At 55.6% G+C, this 17,661-nt stretch overlaps 2 protein-coding genes across 5 annotated transcripts in view; one reads left to right on the top strand and one right to left on the bottom strand.

Annotated features, from left to right (window-relative positions):
* The first annotated feature begins 2 nt into the window (after positions 1 to 2).
* YIPF2 (Yip1 domain family member 2) lies at positions 3 to 5,690 on the top strand. Its single transcript, XM_043911543.1, has 10 exons — positions 3 to 139; positions 294 to 352; positions 997 to 1,151; positions 1,269 to 1,349; positions 2,263 to 2,350; positions 3,788 to 3,904; positions 3,988 to 4,154; positions 4,233 to 4,415; positions 4,500 to 4,631; positions 4,743 to 5,690. The coding sequence occupies exons 2-9, from the start codon at positions 322 to 324 to the stop codon at positions 4,611 to 4,613; spliced, it is 936 nt and encodes a 311-aa protein (XP_043767478.1). The 5' UTR covers positions 3 to 139; positions 294 to 321; the 3' UTR covers positions 4,614 to 4,631; positions 4,743 to 5,690.
* The window catches only part of CARM1 (coactivator associated arginine methyltransferase 1), a 42,241-nt gene continuing 29,385 nt past the window's right edge, over positions 4,806 to 17,661 (bottom strand). The window contains exons 5-16 of one of the 4 annotated variants that reach the window (XM_043911538.1): positions 15,663 to 15,773; positions 14,400 to 14,577; positions 12,478 to 12,568; positions 12,219 to 12,300; positions 8,170 to 8,255; positions 7,874 to 7,963; positions 7,315 to 7,452; positions 7,138 to 7,227; positions 6,942 to 7,054; positions 6,752 to 6,829; positions 6,469 to 6,537; positions 4,806 to 6,312 (exon numbers count right to left, since the gene is read on the bottom strand). In XM_043911538.1, coding sequence (XP_043767473.1) covers positions 6,170 to 6,312; positions 6,469 to 6,537; positions 6,752 to 6,829; positions 6,942 to 7,054; positions 7,138 to 7,227; positions 7,315 to 7,452; positions 7,874 to 7,963; positions 8,170 to 8,255; positions 12,219 to 12,300; positions 12,478 to 12,568; positions 14,400 to 14,577; positions 15,663 to 15,773 — 1,269 coding nt within the window. In that variant the 3' untranslated portion in view covers positions 4,806 to 6,169. Of the gene's footprint in view, positions 6,538 to 6,751; positions 6,830 to 6,941; positions 7,055 to 7,137; positions 7,228 to 7,314; positions 7,453 to 7,873; positions 7,964 to 8,169; positions 8,256 to 12,218; positions 12,301 to 12,477; positions 12,569 to 14,399; positions 14,578 to 15,662; positions 15,774 to 17,661 lie in introns of all 4 variants that reach the window. The other 3 variants (XM_043911537.1, XM_043911541.1, XM_043911540.1) reach the window with 3 other exon arrangements.

Here is a 17,661-nt window from a genome sequence, read left to right as displayed (position 1 = left end):
AAGTTGTTCCCCATCGGAAAAGGATAGCAGACGGACCGACGCCGGATGTTGCTGTCCGATCTGAGTGGGTCATCTGCGGCGGGTAGGCGGGTCGCGCAGGCGCAGAGAGTCCGTGACCCGCCGGTTGAGATCGCTTCAGGTAAGGGGGGCGTGGGTACACCTGTGGGGCACTAGAGGCGAGTTCACGTTTCGGTGGGTGCGGTAGCCGCCAGGCCGGGCTTGGGATTGAGGCTCGCGTCCAGGAGGGGCGCGGACTGGTGTCGAGAGCGAGTCTGATTGGCCTCTATCCTCAGAGGGATGCGGAGACGACCCTGAGAGACCATGGCAGCGGCTGACGAGCTGGCCTTCCACGGTGAGTGCAGCCGCGACCCGGCCCGAATCCTGTTTCCTCCACTGGCCGAAACCTCCCATCGAGGTTGCAGCTCAGATCTAACCCGAACCCCAGTCAGCTGTGAACAGCCACAGACATGAAACCCATTCCTAAACTCCTAACCCGTGCGTGCGTAGTCGCTCAGTCGTGTCTGACTCTTTGCGACCCCATGGACTGTAGCCGGCCAGGTTCCTCTGTCCATGGGATTCTCCCAGCAAGAATACTGGAGTGGGTTGCCATGCCCTCCTCCAGGGCGTCTTACCAATCCAAGTATCAAACCCGGATCTCCTGCATCTCCTGCATCGGCACCGCGCCCACCTTAAACTCGGACCACAAATCTGAGCCTCTGCGCCATCCCTGAGCCAGCCCTCATTGTGGGCCTATGTTAGGAAGGAGGGGACACGCCTCCTTCCCACTCACCACAGTTGAGGAAACTCTGGGCTGGGGGGAATACCGAGGAGGGGGTGGTTACTCTTGGCTCCCAGATGTCGTTCAGTCACTAAGTCATGCCTGACTCTTTGCGACCCCATGGACTGCAGCACGCCAGTCTCCCCAGATGAGCTGTGGGCGAAGCGAGGTTGCCTCGACTCCCAAATACACCTGTGTTCCATATTCCTTCTCGACAGAGTTCGAGGAAGCTACTAATCTGCTGGCCCAGACCCCGAATGAGACCACCACCAGAAGTGATCAGCTGGGCCCTAAGGGGCACGTGGCTGTGGCCATGGACTCAGGCAGCAGTTACGGAGCTGAGGATGAGGTAGAGGAGAGCGACAAGACTGAGGTGAGTCCCAGAAGTCCCTGGGCCCTGCCTCTGTCTTGTCCCTCCTACCCTCCCTTCCTGTGCGCCCACCCCCACCCCCACCCCCGCACCCCCAGCACTGAAATCTGCACTGTGCAGCTCCTACAGGAGGAGAAGCCGCAGCCTGGTTTCTGGACCTTTGGCTACTATCAGAGCTTCTTCGATGTGGACACCTCACAGGTCAGACCGGGGAAGCTGGTGGGATGGGGTCCAGCCACTCTTCACTGGGAACTTACTGTGCACCAGGCCCTGGGCCATGCTGGCAATAGGCACATGGGAGAACAGCTCCCACCCAGGCTGGTGGACATGACTGTGTGCACTGCATGGATGAGGACTGAGTGGGATTCTTGGGAACACGGGAACGCGCGTGACATGGTGGACAAGGAAAGCCCCCCTGGAGAAGGCGACAGATTTGCTGAAACTTAAGACAAGCAGGTAGACTTCGAGTGGAGGGAAGCATAAGTATGTTCCAGGCACGGGGAACAGCATAGGCAGCGGACGAGAGGTGAGAGGAGGCAACCACCACTGCGGAGGCTGCCTCTCAGTCTGGAGAGTGAGGCGGGGGCCAGGCAGAGAGGCCAGATCACCAAGGGTCTCATGAGCTATACTAAGGGGTGTGGGTTTTCTCCTAAAGGTGCTGGGGAGTCATGGAAGGGTTCAGAGCAAGAAAGGACTGAGTAACATGAAATTAGAGGCCAGGGTGGGAGATGGTAATAAACCAGCGTTGTGGAGTAGGGAACATGTTGGCAGAGATGGGGGAAGGAGATTACCCAGGACTTGTTGACCGTTCTTATTGGGGGCAGGAGGTGGTGGAGAGCAGGGGAGTCCAGGGCAGTCAAGCAGAGAGGAGGGGGAAGCTAAGAAAAAGATGGCAGGCCCTTAAGCATCCTTCAGAGTGGGGGGACACTGGGTTAGTGAGTAGAGGCTGCCCAGGGTGAGGGGCTCCAGACCACAGGAGAGAAATGAGAACATGGAGAGAGGAGGTGGGAGGTCAGCAGGGAAGGAACCCCTAAGGAGGGTGACCCTCTTTCCTTTGTGGGTAGTGAGGAGCCCCAGATGGGCTTCTGTCCTAGGTCCTGGCCTTGCCCCCCAGGTCCTGGACCGGATCAAAGGCTCACTGCTGCCCCGACCCGGCCACAACTTTGTACGGCACCGCCTGCGGAATCGGCCAGACCTGTATGGTGAGTGAGGTCGTGCGTTGAGTTCATTCAATTATTGATGCGACACATGTTGACAGAGGGCCAGGCCCCGGTATACAGCTAAGCACAAAAGCAGAGTCACTCAGGTAGAATTGAAATGTACGCTCTGTTCATGCAGACAGGGCCAAGCGAGGCTGCAGAGAGCTGCAGGGCTGGGAAGAGAAGCAGAGGGTTTAGAGGGTGGGAGCAGCTGTGTTGTGTGGGTTGCTCAGGGAAGGCCCCTCTGAGGAGGGTGAGGGAGTGAGCCTTGTTGGTGTCGGGGTTGAGGGTGGTGAGACCCAGGGAAAGAATATCACAGAAGAGGCATGTGGCGGAAACAGGCTTGCACTGCGGGGCAGCACTGTCATTGCACTGGAATGAGCTGCCAGCAGGCCCCAGAGGTGACCGGTCAGATCACATGGGCCTCCTATGCTTTGCTGAGAAGAGATCTTAGCTAAGTGCCCTTGGGTGCTGCAGGCCCTGTGGAGGGCAAGGGCAGAAGCTGGAGGACCAGGGAGGAGTCGCGTGCGGGATCATGGGCCTGGCCTGGTGGGGTAGAGAATGGGGGTTAGATCCTGGCAAATGTGGAAGATGGAGCCAACAGGGTGTGCTGACCCACTTGACATGGGGTGGAAGGAGAGGTGACAAGGATGCTCCCCCACTTTTGCCTGGACTCTGAGAAAGCGGGAACTTCCCTGGTGGCTCAGATGGTAAAGAATCTGCCTGCAATGCAGGAAACCAGGGTTCAATCCCTGGGTTGGGAAGATCCCCTGGAGAAGGGAATGACAACCCACTCCAGTATTCTCACTGGAGAATTCCATGGACAGCTACAGTCCATGGGGTCACAGACTTGGACACGACTGAGTGACTAACAATTTCCCCAGAAAGAGGGAATTCCATTTATCAATGGGAAAAGGCGAGAAGATTCTAAGGGAAAGAGTGGGCATGCTAGGTGGAATGGAACATTGACTAGAAGCCCCAGGTTCAGGGCAGAGGCCCAGACTTGGGACACTGGGGGTTGTGGGCACAGAGATGACAGAAGACCCTGAGGTTGGACGAGCTCACAAAGGGGGTGAATGAACACAGAGGAGGTTTGCGAACTGGCTCAGGTGGGCCCCTCATTGTTAAAGAGCTCAGGGATCCCTGTCAAAGAGGCTGAGGATGAGATGAGACAAAAGCAAGAGCGTAAAATCATGGGAACCACATGGAGCGTGTTTCCAGATGGAGGGGGATCAGCTATGTCAAAGGCCATTGAAAGGCCAAGAGAGATGAGGGATGAAGGCTGGATTCAGCTGCTAGTCTGTCACCAGTGTGACACCATATCAAGGGAGCGTTGTGGGTGGGGGCAGCTGGAGTTTGGAAAGAGGCTGGGACCAGATGGGGCAGGACACTAGTCCTGGGGGTGCCCACCCTGGGGCCCTGACCGTGCTCCACCTACAGGCCCCTTCTGGATCTGTGCCACGCTGGCCTTCGTCTTGGCCATCACTGGCAACCTGACCCTGGTGCTGGCCCAGAGGAGGGACCCGTCCATCCACTACAGCCCCCAGTTCCACAAAGGCAAGTGACATGGGCAAGGCCTGGAAGCTGGCAGGGCTGGGGGTCCCATGGGGCCCGGGAGTGAAAAGCTGATTGTCCTGCAGTGACCGTGGCCAGCATCACCATCTACTGCTACGCGTGGCTGGTGCCGCTGGCGCTGTGGGGCTTCCTGCGGTGGCGCAAGGGTGTCCGGGAGCGCATGGGGCTTTACACCTTCCTGGAGACCGTGTGCGTCTATGGCTACTCCCTCTTCGTCTTCATCCCCACCGTGGTGAGTGGGGCCCGGGGATGGGTGGGTCCCGGGCGCCACAGGGACGACCTGCTAGCCAGCTGCCTGTGTCACCCGCAGGTCCTGTGGCTCATCCCTGTCCCGTGGCTGCAGTGGCTCTTCGGGGCCCTGGCCCTAGCCCTGTCGGCCGCTGGCCTGGTGTTTACCCTCTGGCCCGTTGTCCGCGAGGACACCCGCTTGGCAGCTGGGGTGCTGCTCTCGGTGGTGGTGCTGCTCCACGCCCTCCTGGCCATGGGCTGCAAGGTACTGGGCTGGGTGCTCACCGGCTGGGCTCGGTGCGGGACTTGGCTCGCCGGCTCTGATGCTGACCCAGGGCTCTTGGATCAGTTTTATTTCTTCCAGCCGCTGCCTCCAGAGCCCATGGCATCTCCCCACCAAGCTACCTCTCAGCCTCCAGCCACAATGTTGCCACCCACCCTACCGAGGTCCGTGGCAGCCTAAGGAAGGCTGAGCCCGCAGGTGAGGTACTGTCCCCAGCTGTGGCTGGGGGCAGGGTCTCCAGCTCCAACTGCCCCCCACCCCCACCAAGGTTAGAAGCCACAGGGCCACTTCTCACTTTCTCTCTTTCAGGCCCAAGAGATGGTGACTAAAGGCTCCCCTGAAACCTCGAGATCATTTCGCTACTTTCCAGACTTTTCTTACAAAGCAAACACTTTTATTTTCTATGCAAAGGTGATTCAGAGAATTTATATAAAGGCGGGAGAGGGACAGAGCAGGGAGCTTCCAGGGCGGCCATCGCCCCCGGGGGCCTCCCCAGCCTGGGCCGCACCTGCTCTTCCTGGGGCACCCAGAGAGCGGGCCTTGAGCTGAGCCTGAGCTCCGCCACATCCAAGTCTGGGGTTGTTAGAAACGGGGGGGCACAATTAGAAGAAAACTGCCTGTGCTGAAACATATATTTCCGTGGGTTTTTTTATTTTTATTTTTTTCCTTTTCTTTCCTTTTTTTTTTTTTGGAGAGGTCCCTGCAAGGCCCCTTCCCAGGCTGGGGAGGGACCAGAATGCCGTCAGAGTAGGAGGGACAGGAGGAGCATCTACAAATACTGAAGGGGGTACACAGGCCTAACGTTAGCTACAAGGAAAAAGGACGCCTTCCACGACAGACCCTTGAGGTTTCTGCGTCTGCCCCAAGCGGCTGACGCTGACCCTTCCCTCCAGGCCCAGGGCCCCCAGGCCACCCATTCTAGCTCTGGGTGCAGGTGGCGGCGGGGCCTGCAGGGGCTCAGGGACAGGACAGCAGCAAGAGGCAGGGGCTGAGGACGGAGGGCCTTCCCGACAGCCGGCTGGGTTGTACATTCAAGTGTGAGGTGAACCCTTTGGTGGGAGAGGGCCGAGGGGCTCCCTGGGCTCCGGAGGCCCGGCCCCACCCCATCCTGAAGACTCGGCAGGGCCGCCCCTCGCCACTGAGACTCTGAGCTGGGGAGAGGGGCTGCTGGCTCGGCCCGGTCGGCCTGATTTCTCAGAGGGTCTGTGGATTGACACTGGTTCTTTTCATAAAAAAATAAAATTAAAAAAAGCAGCATGTCACGCCTGTGGTGACCAAGGCCTGGTAGTTGAAGGGGAGGCCCCTCCAGGAAGGGGCCAGGACTGCCTTCCCTGCTGGAGACAGACAGGGGACCGGCCCAAGGGACCAGGCGGGGCAGCCACTGCCCCTCTCCCTCCCCGCCAGGCCTGCAGCTGTCAGGCCCGGACACGCCTGTTACAGAAGATGTCAAACCCAGGTCAGGGTGGAGAGGGCCGGGGTAGGGGGCAGGGGGGGGGGGGGCACAGAGCTCCCACGACATGATCGTGTGTAAAATATGGCAGCGACACGCGCTTGGGGCCAAGATGTGGGTGGGCAGTGGGGTGGGGGCGGCGGCGGCAACGTCGTGTAAAAAAGTGTTCAAGTTCCCGTAGCAAAGAGGGCTGTGCCGGGTGTGGGTTTCTCCAGTACAGGGGTGAGAGCCGCCCGGGGGGTCTTCATTTGGTTTCCTGGTGCTGTCAGTCCTTCCACGCAGGGGCCTAGCTCCCGTAGTGCATGGTGTTGGTCGGGATGGACATGGGTGAGGCCATGGAGATGGCGGGGCCGCCCATGGTGAACTGGCTGTTGACCGCATAGTGGGCGCTGGAGCTGCCGCCACTGCTGCCCTGGGCGCCGGAGGACCCTGTGGGGCAGGGGGTGGGCACTAAGGGGCCGCCTCTGTCCCCTTGCCCACCCGGGCCCATGGCAGAGTCAGAGAGAAAGAGCACAGGCCAGAGGGCAGGCGGGCGCCCGGGCACACGCACACCCGCGGGGCCCTGCGACCCCCGCCCACTGTTACCTTGGACAATCCCCGTGCTCATTATGGAGCCCATCCGGGAGTGGGTGTGATTGACAATCCCCGTGTTGGCTGCACAGCAGGAAGAAGGAAGGAAGGAAAGGAGATGGCGTCACCGCCCCCAGCCTGCCTGGCCCACGTCCCCGGCGCGGTGGGCGCTCACACTCGGGAGGGTGGGTGCGGCGCCCGCAGAGCAAGGTGGAGAGGCAGTTTGGGGGGGTGAGCTCAGCCCCCGGGGAAGAAGCAAAGGTGGTGAGGCAGAAGGCCCGAAGTCCTGGGGGCTCACCTAGAGGAATCAGGTTGTTGTGGCCCACACTGGAGCCTCCGGCAATAACACTGCTCAGGTCGTAGGCGGTCGGCATTCCTGCACGGGGACGGAGAGGTCAGGGCGGGAGAGCTCGAGGGGCCAGCACCGGCAGCGGGCCAGGGAAGGACCCTGACCCCACCCCCACCCCACGCACAAGCAGGCTGCTCACCGGCCACGGCCATCCCACTGCTGAGGTTGTAGGTGCTGCCGGCGTTCCACATGTTCTCCGAGGGGGAAGTGTAGTGGGAGCCAGGCGGGGGGGAGGGCGTCGTGCCTGTGTATCTGCGGCAGAGACGGCCCGTGGGCAGGGCGCGGGGCAGCGGGCGAGGAAGGCGCCCCCCATGCAGGCTGAGGGCCCGTCCTACCTGAAGAATGGGTTTTTCAGGTCCAGGAGGTTGCTGGACTTGGAGCCTGTCTGGTCTACCTGGGCCACAATACTGATGTCGTAGCTCTGTCTGCGGGGACAGGGAGGGTGGCCGTGAGCTGGCTGCCTGGAGGGACTGAGCCCCTGATGCCCCCCAGCCCCCGGTGGCTGCTCCCACCTTTTGTTGGCAATAAGCAGACATGTCCCTGAGAGCGTGTCCCCGGCCTTGGCGAACAGTGGCGACTGGAACAGGCACCGGACTTGGTACCAGTGGGTCAGGGGCTCCGTCGGGGCCGTAGACAGCCACACGGTCATTCTGCCAAGCAGGGACAGGCATGTCCTTGACTGGGCTAGACCCCCACCTTGTGCACTATGAGCTCTCCCCAGGCACCTACCCCCTACCCCGGCCCCTGCCATCCAGGGGTCCCCTGGAGTGCAGACAGGCTGGCTGTCCAGGAAGTTCTACCTACGCCCACTCGCCCTGACATACACGCCAAGAAACACAATCAGGTCCCCCGAAGAACAGTCACTTTGAACAGGGTATTACCCCCCCCCCCCCAGCCAATAGTCTATTGCTCAAAGGCCAGAGCCCACCGCCTTCTGCAAGGAGCAGTAGCATCCAGCGGAGTTGAGTCAGGCCCTCCCAGCCCCCAGGGCATCATGTGAGCCAGCCAGGCCTGGAGTCACCACCTGGGGCTGGAGTGGGGGGGCCCCCTGCTCTGCTCGGTTGCACTCACATAGAGCCGATGAAAGCGACATCAAACCAGAAAGCCAGACCGTGAACCAGCCCAGAATGCAGCATGTGGAACTTGAATGGGATTTCTATCCTGTAAGGCAAAGGGCAGTGATTTCTGGGGAAGCTGAACCAGGGCTTCTGGGACAGAAGAGGGGTGTGTGGGTGTTGGGTGTGGGGGCCCCGGCCCACTGGGCCTGGGAAGCAGGGTTCTGCCCAAGGGAGCCGGCAGTGACCCTGACCTCCAAAAGGAGTTGAGCCCAGGAGGATGGGGTGCCAGGGGTGGAGGGCTGCCGGTACCTGTGCAAATCTCCTTCTTTGGCTTCTAAGAAGTTCACCGTGTACTTGACAGACTTGGCCATCAGGATCCGGATGTCAAATGTGTCCTGGGAGAGAGCAGAGGAGTGACCTGGCTTCAGGCACAGGGGCTGTGAGGAGAGGGGGAAGCCCGCCCCTCTTCCTGAGTCTGGCTGCAGCCTCTAGGCCATTTGGCTCAAACCTGTTTGCAGTTTGCCCTTCTCAGCCTTGCTGGGGGGAGGAGGAACTGGTCTAACACAATGGAGGGCAATTAGGTGACAGCTCTCAAAATGACAACTATTCATCTGCATGAAAGACTTGGCAGTTCCACTTCAGGGATTGTAACCTACAAATCTATGTGCACATGTACAAAACTTCTACCCATAATTACAAATTGCCAAGAGTAGAAACACCCTGAAAGTTAAACTAGTGATGGCCCAACAGTAAAAGATCACACATGTGAAAAAGGATGAAAAGAATAGATGGGGAAAGATCTCCAAGATAAATTGTTAAGCAAGTTCACAAAAATCAAGTGGGAACTATGCTGACATCCACTCACAGCTATGACGGAGACTGCATGTCAGGCTGCCAAGAACTATATGAACTGAATGAAAAAAAAAAACTGTCTGAAATCACTGGAGAGCAACCACAGCAGCCATAGCTTTGGGGCCAAGACCTTAGAGAGAGGAGAGGTGCTTTTCGACATGTGCCCTTCCCCTTGGGTGGGGCCCTTCAGAGGCCTCCCTGTGTGGGGAAAGCCAAATGGGAACTTGGGATTACTGAGGCAGCTAGGACTCAAGGGGCCAAGATGCTAAATAAAAGGGAAATGTGGAGATTCGAGGTGGACACTGCACATGTGATTTTAGTTCTTGGCATTTGCCAGTTCTTGAGCTATGTGTGGGATGGAGGCAGGGAACCAAGCAGAAGGATGCTTCTATGAGATTAAAAAGCTAAATCAAAGGGACTTCTCCGCAGGTCCAGTGGTTTAGACTCCACATTTTCACTGCAGAGCTCACAGGTTCAATCCCTGGTCAGGGAACCAAGATCCCTCAGACCATGCCACTCAGCCAAATAATTACATTAAATAAGCAGACTTCTTTAAAAAAAATACTGACTAAAGATGGCTGATTGAACAAATGTATTTACTGCCCCATTAAAATAGAAATAAGATTTCTTTTTTAAATGAAGCTATCTTTTTTTTAATACGATTTTTAATTTTTTTATGTAAATATGGTTCAGCACCGTATTGGAACTGGGAGGCTAGGACAGGGGCCCTATGAACCACCAGGCTCACTAAGACCATGAAGACTGCCCTGAAACAGTAGTTCTCCAAAATGGTCCCTTCCAGAGCTCCCTCAAGGTCAAAACGACGTTCATGATAACTCTATGGTGTTTTCTGTCCTTTTCATTCATTCACTCACCTATGATACCATAACAGATTGAATGCAGAAGCAGAATCCAGTAACAACAACAAAAGAAGCAGAACTGTCTTCTGCTAAGCCAGACACTAAAGAGACTGGAAAATTTCAAATGACACTAATTCTTGCTGGAAAGTTTTAGAAAATAGTTTTCTTTTCAAAAAATGCCATTTATATTAACATTTAATGGGTTTTACTGTCATCCTTTAATGTACATTCTTAAGTTTCTTTTGAGTTTAGTTTTTAACACCAATAGATATTGGCAGTATATCAGTCAATACAACACATATTTAGGACTTTCCTAGTGGTCCAGTGGCTAAGAATCCACCTGCCAATGCAGGGACACAGGTTTGATCCCTGGTCTGGGAAGATTCCACATGCTGTGGGGCAACTAAAGCCTGTGCGCCACTCCTGAAGCCCAAGTGACCTAGAGCCAGTGCCCCGCAACAAGAGAGGCCACTGCAACGAGAAGCCCACGCACCGCAGCTGGAGTGCCCCGTGCGCTCCACAGCCAAAGACAGGCCACAGCAATGAAGACCCAGCACAGCCAAGAATTAAAGAAACAAAATTTTATATATATATGTATATGTAACACACATTTACAAAAGTTCTTTGAGATCCTACATTTTTATGAATGTAAAAGGGTCCCGGGTTGAAAATGTTTGAGAACTGCTGCCTTACAGGGAAGCCAGGCACTATGGCAACAAAGTCGAGTTAAAGAGCAGCCTCCAAATATCTTAAATGCTTCACAGGACCAAGGTGCTACGTCCTTATGGCTACCTGCCTGAAGAAAAACAAATCCTTGGAAAGAAAATTATCCTCCAGAGCATCTATAATTTTTCGTTCTGACACTTAAGGACCAGGCACACCAAGAGATAGAACAAAGAACCAAAAACCAAGAGAAGAAAGAGCAGAAATACATTTACCACTTATCCTCCAGATACTGAAAGTGATCAGACTTACATTTAACATGTTCAAGGAAAAAGAGGGAACAAATTTCAGAGAACTGAAATAAAAAATAAGCAACATGAAACTCTAGCACTGAAATTTTACAAAATCGGGGAGGGAATGTTGGATGGGCAATGAAAAGGAACTACCAATTTGTAGTTTTAAGATATTCAGATTAGATATAGTGTCAAGAAGATTGAAACTGGGAGACGAATAAGGAGAAAATGTAAAAATTATGCAATTAATTGGGAGAAAAAAGATGGAAAAATACAGAAAAAAGAGTATAAGAATCACCTGAGGCATGGTGAGAAGGTCTCATATACACATAGAGAACCAAGAGAAGAAACATGGGGCAGAGGCAATGTTTAAAGTGATGCTGTCCTAGAGTCTTGCAAAACTAGTGAAAAACAATCGGGGGTGGGTGGGGGGATAATATATACCTTATTAAGACAAAAGAAAGTAAGAAAAGAGTTAAACAGAAAGAAGAGTCAGGATAAATTTAAAAAAATAGTACGATGACAGATTTATAGCCATAAAGACCAGTAATTATATTAAATATAAATAACCTAAACATTCTAATTAAAAGACAAAAAACATCAACCTGGTTAAAGAACAAAACTCAAATACATGCTATTTACATGAGATAAACCTTAATAAGGTTATAAAAGGGTTGAAAGTATAAGGATGGAAAAATATGTATCATATAAAGATTAACCAAAGAAAGTCTGAGTAACGAAACTATTATCAGAAAAAAACAGATTTTAAGGCAACAGTACTACTAGACATTTTTAAAATAAAGACACTTTTTATAGTTACAAAAGGATCAGTCCAACAGGAACATACAAAAATAATCCTAAACCTATATGCACCTAATAACAGTAATGTAAAAAAAAAAAAAAAAATCAGGCAAAAACTATCAGAACTACACGGAAAAATAAATCTACCATCAGTAACAGACAGGAAAGGCAAATAAAAAATCAGGAGAGACAGAGAAGACTTGACCAACATGATTAACAAATGCGACTGAATTGATATTAATGTAACAATGTACTCAACAAGTGATTGGTACACATTTTCTCAAGGAAGTACACAGGGAACATTAGACTAAGAGAGAACACATACTGGGCATAAAGCAACTCTGAACAAATTTCAAAGGACTGAAATCATACAGTGTATGTTCTCTGAATACAGAAAAACTAAGAAAGAACAACACATTGATTATGCTATACTTTGAGAGGAAAAAAGGTTGAAAAAAAATATATATTTGTAAATGCTGGTTAATGTATAAGACTCCTAAAAGATATACAACAAAGACTGTTTGCCTATAAGAAAGAGAACTGTGTGTTAGAGTACAGAAGCGGGAGGCTTTCCACTTTCGTATTTTTTTGATTTTTGAACCATGGATCTATACGTAAGTTCAAAAATCTCAAGAAAGTCAATCGAACAGAATCAGTTCCTCAAGGATCAATGCATCTGATAACAAGTACTGCATGCTGTGAGCTAAGTACTCTACATGCCTTGCTACTTTATTCCCAACATCCCCGTGTGAGAGCTCCCTGCAGGGGCAGAAACTCAAGAGCTTCAGTGGCTTCCCTCGCACCACACAGGCCTGACAAGAAAGCTTCCCTCCTGTCACCCCAGATGAGGGCCATGTCCAGCGCTAACTCCAGGAGTGCCCTCACTCACCACCACAGGCTGCCGGAAATACTCGTCCACTGCAGCACCTCGGAGGGCTGACAGGTCCACTCCGTGGAAGGATGGCTGGTACCTGCAGAAAGCGCCCGCCCCCCATGGCAAGGTCACCAGCAGCAGGAGACAGGCGGGCAGACTGCCTTCTCTCCCAGCTGGCCCTCACCCAGCCCAAATCTTTTAGGTCCTGTGAAGGATAAGGAATGAGAGAGCTGGGGCCGTCCCGGGAAGGCAGGGCACCGAGGGGCACACTCACCAGAAGTTGGCCTTGGTGAATTGCTCCATGTAGAGCTGCTCGTCAGTGAAGGGTGCCAGGTGGACGTCACCAATGGTGGGGAACATGTTTCCTGGGAGTGGGGGCAGGGAGGGGTGCTGGCATCAGGGTGGGACATCAGCAGGGCCTGGCAGAGCCTCAGAGGGCCCCAGGACCCCAACTCTGGGCCTTCCCAGCTCCTCACTCACTCACTCGCTCACTCACTCGCTCACGCATCCATGCAGTCCAGAGGCACTGCCCTGCTCTGCCAGCAGCCACAGAATACTTGACATCCACCTCCTCACTGCACCTGGACAGCTGGCCAGGGAGGCAGGAAGGCCGAGCCTTCCGAGGGCTGGGAGACAGGATGGCACCTGCCAGGGCCTCAGGGGTCCTGCTCCATCAGCTGGATGGTGTCTCTGGGACCAGTGTGCGGTGGGGAAAACAAAAGCAAGTGCTCTGGACAGGGTGCGGGTGAGCCCCAGGCTACGCCATCACGGCTTCAGCAGAATCCCCCTGCACAGGCCTCTGCTAGGCAAGGTGGGCCACATGCATGGCCTGAAATGGGGTGGGGTGGGGTGGGGCCTCCATCTGCATGACTCGAGGAACAGACGGGTGAGTCAGAGCCAGTGCGGGGAGAGTCAGGGCTCAGGAGCTCTTGGCTACTTCCAGGTCTGGGGCCCCCAGTCACCTGGCCTCCAGATGTGGGCCTCCCTCCCTCCCTCCTTTTGTCCGAGGGAGGAGCTCCTGAGGCACCAGGAATCTGCCTTCCTTCAGCTGCAGCCGTGGGGCAGGGAAGGCGAGGTGCTCTTGCCCCCCTTGCCTGCAGGTAGCTCAAGCGTAACTGTGGGGGTTGGGGGGGGGGAGTTCCCTTTAATGCCCTCAAAGAGCTCCCTGAGATGGAACCAAGCCACACTAACGCAGGCTGAGAGGGAGGGGGCCGGGCAGGCTGCCTGACCAGTGGGGTGAGTGTGTAGCTGCCCACCGCACCCCAGAGCCCGACATCCCAGGAGGAGGAAACCACGCTCTGCTAGAGTCACCGCTGCCCATCAACCCGACTCCACTCCCCCCAAGCCCTCCTACCACGGCCAGTTCGGCCCACCATCAGGGCCAAGCGTGAGAAGAGCAGGTGGAGGACAAGCCTCAGGGCAGCCTGGAGAGCAGGACAGAGCTGTGGGGAACGGCGGCCACCTCCCCGCTCCCCACAGCCCGGCTCTGGCCCCACAGGGCCCGCAGGCGCACCAGCCTCCACGCTCTGCCCCGGCCATGGTCACCCTGTGCCGCAAGTGCACACACACAGCCCCTTTCCTGTGCAAAAACACGCAGACGGAGACACGTGCCAGAGGCGAGCAGAGAATGGACACAGTGGCAGATGTGCGGGGCAGGTGCAGACCCGACCCCACTGACACAGGGGTCAACAGGGACCCAGAGACCCCAGAGCACAGACGGGCTGGTACAGAGACACAGGGTCACACAGCTGCGCCCCAGTGCCAAGAACCCCCACCCCACTCACACACACCCCCCACACACAACCCCACTGCCTCTTGGCCCTGAGGAGCGAAGGGCTCTATGAGGCCAAGGGCAAGTCTATAAGGCTAGGGACAAAGATCCACGGTGGCTCCTCAGGAAGGTGCCAGCAGAAAACAACTCTGGCTCCGACCACAGCCCACTGGACACTGCCCCTGAGGGCACGAGACGCCCAGGCAGCCCAACGAGTGGCCTCATTTGGGGCCCAGTCAGCTGGGGCTGGGTCAGGGCAGAGACTGGGCGTGAAGGCCCTGATGCCCTTGGCACGCAGGCCGCCAGTGCAGGCCCATTGGGGCCTGCAGCACACCTGCACTGACCGAGCGACAGCCAGGGGCTCCCCTGCAGGGGCCCGGGGGCCCCCGACCCGGGAAACGGCCCATGCCAGCAGGGATACTCACCGCCAGGCCGCAGGTACTTCTTGGCGTGGAGGTAGCTCTCAAGCATGCGCTCATTGAAGAGCATGTAGCCCATGGGCTCTGAAATGATGATGTCCACTTGCTCGGGCAGCGAGACCTCCTCCACCTTCCCAGGGATGACCACGATGCGGTCGGTGAGGTTGTTACTTTTCACCAAGACCTGAGGGTGGGCAGGCCACAGGGGTCATGGGGGTCCTCTTGGGGAGGGCCTCAGTCCACACTCGGCCACCAGATCCCCCGCCGCCTCCCTGGTAAGCATGCTGACTGTAGCTGTGAGCAGCCTTGGCCCGTCAGGAGGTCACCGCGGCCCCACCCCTCTCGAGCCGGCCCTCCTGCAGCTTCCCAACCCCTACTGTCACCTCGGGTACGAAGACAAGCAGGCCTGGCTAAGGCCACCAAAGGTCAGCGTGGACACACCTTCTGACCCAGCGATCCGAGTGCTGGGAGGTGTGCACTACAGACGTAACCTCACCGCGAGGGGGAGGCGGGTACAAAGCCTCTGGGCGGCACTGGTTTGTGCTGTAGACCGAGAATCAGCCCCAGTGTCAACTACAGCCTACACACAGCAGTCCAGCCAGGCAAAGGGATGCTCGGCAGCCACTAGAGAGAGTGACGCAGCTCTTCACACGACAGATACAACCCAGATGCACCATAAGGAGAGCAAAGACAGGAGCCAGACGCTGGTGTGGATGTTCATGTGGGAGGGGCGGGTGGAGAGCCCACAGGCTCATGGGGCTTCTGCATTCGTATCGCTCCCTCTGCCGGGAGGTCTAGGTGGTTGGGAGCTGGAGGTGGGAGACGGAGCCATCCCCACTGTTTGTCTGTAGTTTTTAGGTGTTAAACTCTGAACGAAGGCTTCGGTGCCAAACAACATAAACCAACAAAATGAACTCTTGTTGTCCATCTTTCAAGGGGGGGCTCAGAGAGACGGGTGGCTTGCCAGGGGCCAAGGTCCCACCCTGGTCTATGTGACTGCACAGTCCTGTCCCTGAAGACCTGAACCACCCCTGAAGCTGGTGGGCAACCACTCATCACGGAAGAGAGGCTCTCTGAGGCCCAGCGAGTCCCTGCCCCTGAAACCACTCAGTTTGGGGGACAAGAGACCCAAGTAGAGAGTGACATCCCCAGGCTTCCCTGGATCCAGGGGTCAGGTCTTCTGGGTTCCCAACCGGGCTGGCTTCCCCAGGCTGAAACAGGCCCAGAATGGGGGGACGAGGACAGGCTGGGGTCCCAGCGGGCACTGACCTCGGCGTGCTGGGCCATGGTGCTGGCCTCCACTGCGTAGATCTTTCTCGCTCCAGCCTGGGCGGCAAAAAACGACAGGATCCCAGAGCCACAGCCAACGTCGAGAACGATCTGGGGGAGGAGGGGGCGGTGAGGACAAGCTAGTGGTGAAGTGGTATGACAGTAAGGATGGGGGCGTCGCTCCCTGCAGACCCACCCGCTGAGCCTGCTCCCGCCCTGCAGCCTGCTGTCCTTCCACATGGCTTGCTGCCCCGTAAGCCTGCTCCCAGCGGGAGTCTGCAGGCTGGATCCAGAGGTGGCAGAAGGGGAGCTTCTGCTTCTGAGCACAGCGGGGATGTCAGGACCAGTACCCTCTCTGAGATCCAATTCAAGAAGGCATGGCCTGGGCCATCTCTGGGGCATGTGGGAGTGAGGGCTCGCTAGGTCAGGACACCTCTGAGCCCTGCAGGCAGCAGGATCACTCGGACACAGGGCCGACTGGCCCGGACCACACAGCCGGCAGAAAGTGGCAGCCCCCGACCCCAGGGTCTCCAGGGTATCCCCACAGCCTGGGAGGAGACCTGGGAACGGTTCCCACTTGGGTGCCCTCTGCAGGGCTGCTGGGCCCCACAGCACAGGCTCTCGGAGTCCAGGCCACAGCATGGTGGGCTACCCCGTATTCTGGATTCGTCTGACTGCCACCACGTGAGCAGAAAGCTGGGATAAACGGGTCTCCTGGTGACGCGCATGCGCTAAAGGAGACCTGCTCTGGGCGTGGGGTAGCATCGGTTGAGTGCCTGATAGAGATGTTGGTGCTGTTGGGGGGTGGGGGGGGGTGGACCTTGAGTGCCTCTCAGAGCTCTAGATGAACAAGGAAATGGATCTGCGTGCTGGAGGAGCTGGAAGGGGCTTCGCTGAAGGAACATGGGCTTCCCGGGCCATGAGCGCTGCCCCAGTGTGGCCCATGCCAGGGCACAGAGATGGCCACCATGTGGAGGACGACTCCTCCCCAGGCTGCGGGGGCTCAGGCCCTGGGCCAGGGGTGGGGATGCTCAGTGATGGGAGGGTATTCTCAGCAACGGTGGGTGGGGGGGCATGACCCTGGAACTGAACAAGGTGGATCCAGGTGAATCACGTGGAGAGAACCCCCTAGATGTGTGGAGAAAACCACAAACTTCCATGTGGCAAGGGAAAATAAACTGCAGAGGGCTTTCCTGGTGGTCCAGTGGCCAAGAGTCCCTGCTCCCAATGCAGGGCCTGGTTCAATCCCTGGTCAGGGAACTGGGTCCCACATGCTGCAACTAAGACCTCGCACAGTCAAAAATAAATTTAAAAAAAAAAAGGGAAAACAAACTCTAAGCCACAGGAAGAGAAAGGAATCAACTCTCCCCTCTGAATATATACAATCTGGTCTCTTTTTAATCATGAACGCATAGCTGACTCTTGAACAACACAGGAATCTGGGACGCAACACTCCTTCCCAGTAGAAAATCTGGGTATAACCAGACAGTGGGCCCTCCACGTCCATGGCTCTACATCTGTGGATTCAACCAACTGCGGACCATGTGTACCATGGTTGTTCATATCCATCAAAAACAGTCTGTGGATAAGTGGACCAGTGCAGATCAAGCTTGTGCTGTTCCAGGGTCAACTACCAATGAGTAACAGTAAAAACATTTTAAAAGGAACTAGGGAAGTGACTAGATTCCATTTCGTCCATGTAACTTAATAGTACATGCCAAGACACAACATTAGGTGGGGAAAGTATTTTGTAGGAAGTGAATGTGGAATACAATCCTATTTTGTGTGTAGTCTAGTTGCTAAGTCGTGTCCGACTCTTTCGACCCCATGGACTATAGCCTGCCAGGCTCCTCTATCCATTCTCCAGGATTCTCCAGGCAAGAATACTGGAGTGGGTCGCCATTTCCTTCTCCGTATTTTGTATATATATATTTTTAAAAGATTATAACCCAGGGCGGGAGATGGGAGGGAGTTTCAAAAGGGAGGGGTTATATGTATA

The sequence above is a fragment of the Cervus elaphus genome, chromosome 9 (assembly GCF_910594005.1).
Source record: "Cervus elaphus chromosome 9, mCerEla1.1, whole genome shotgun sequence".
Taxonomy (NCBI): Eukaryota; Metazoa; Chordata; class Mammalia; order Artiodactyla; family Cervidae; genus Cervus; species Cervus elaphus.
The sequence above is the reverse complement of the archived record's forward strand: the minus strand, read 5'-3'. Positions and strand labels throughout refer to the sequence as shown.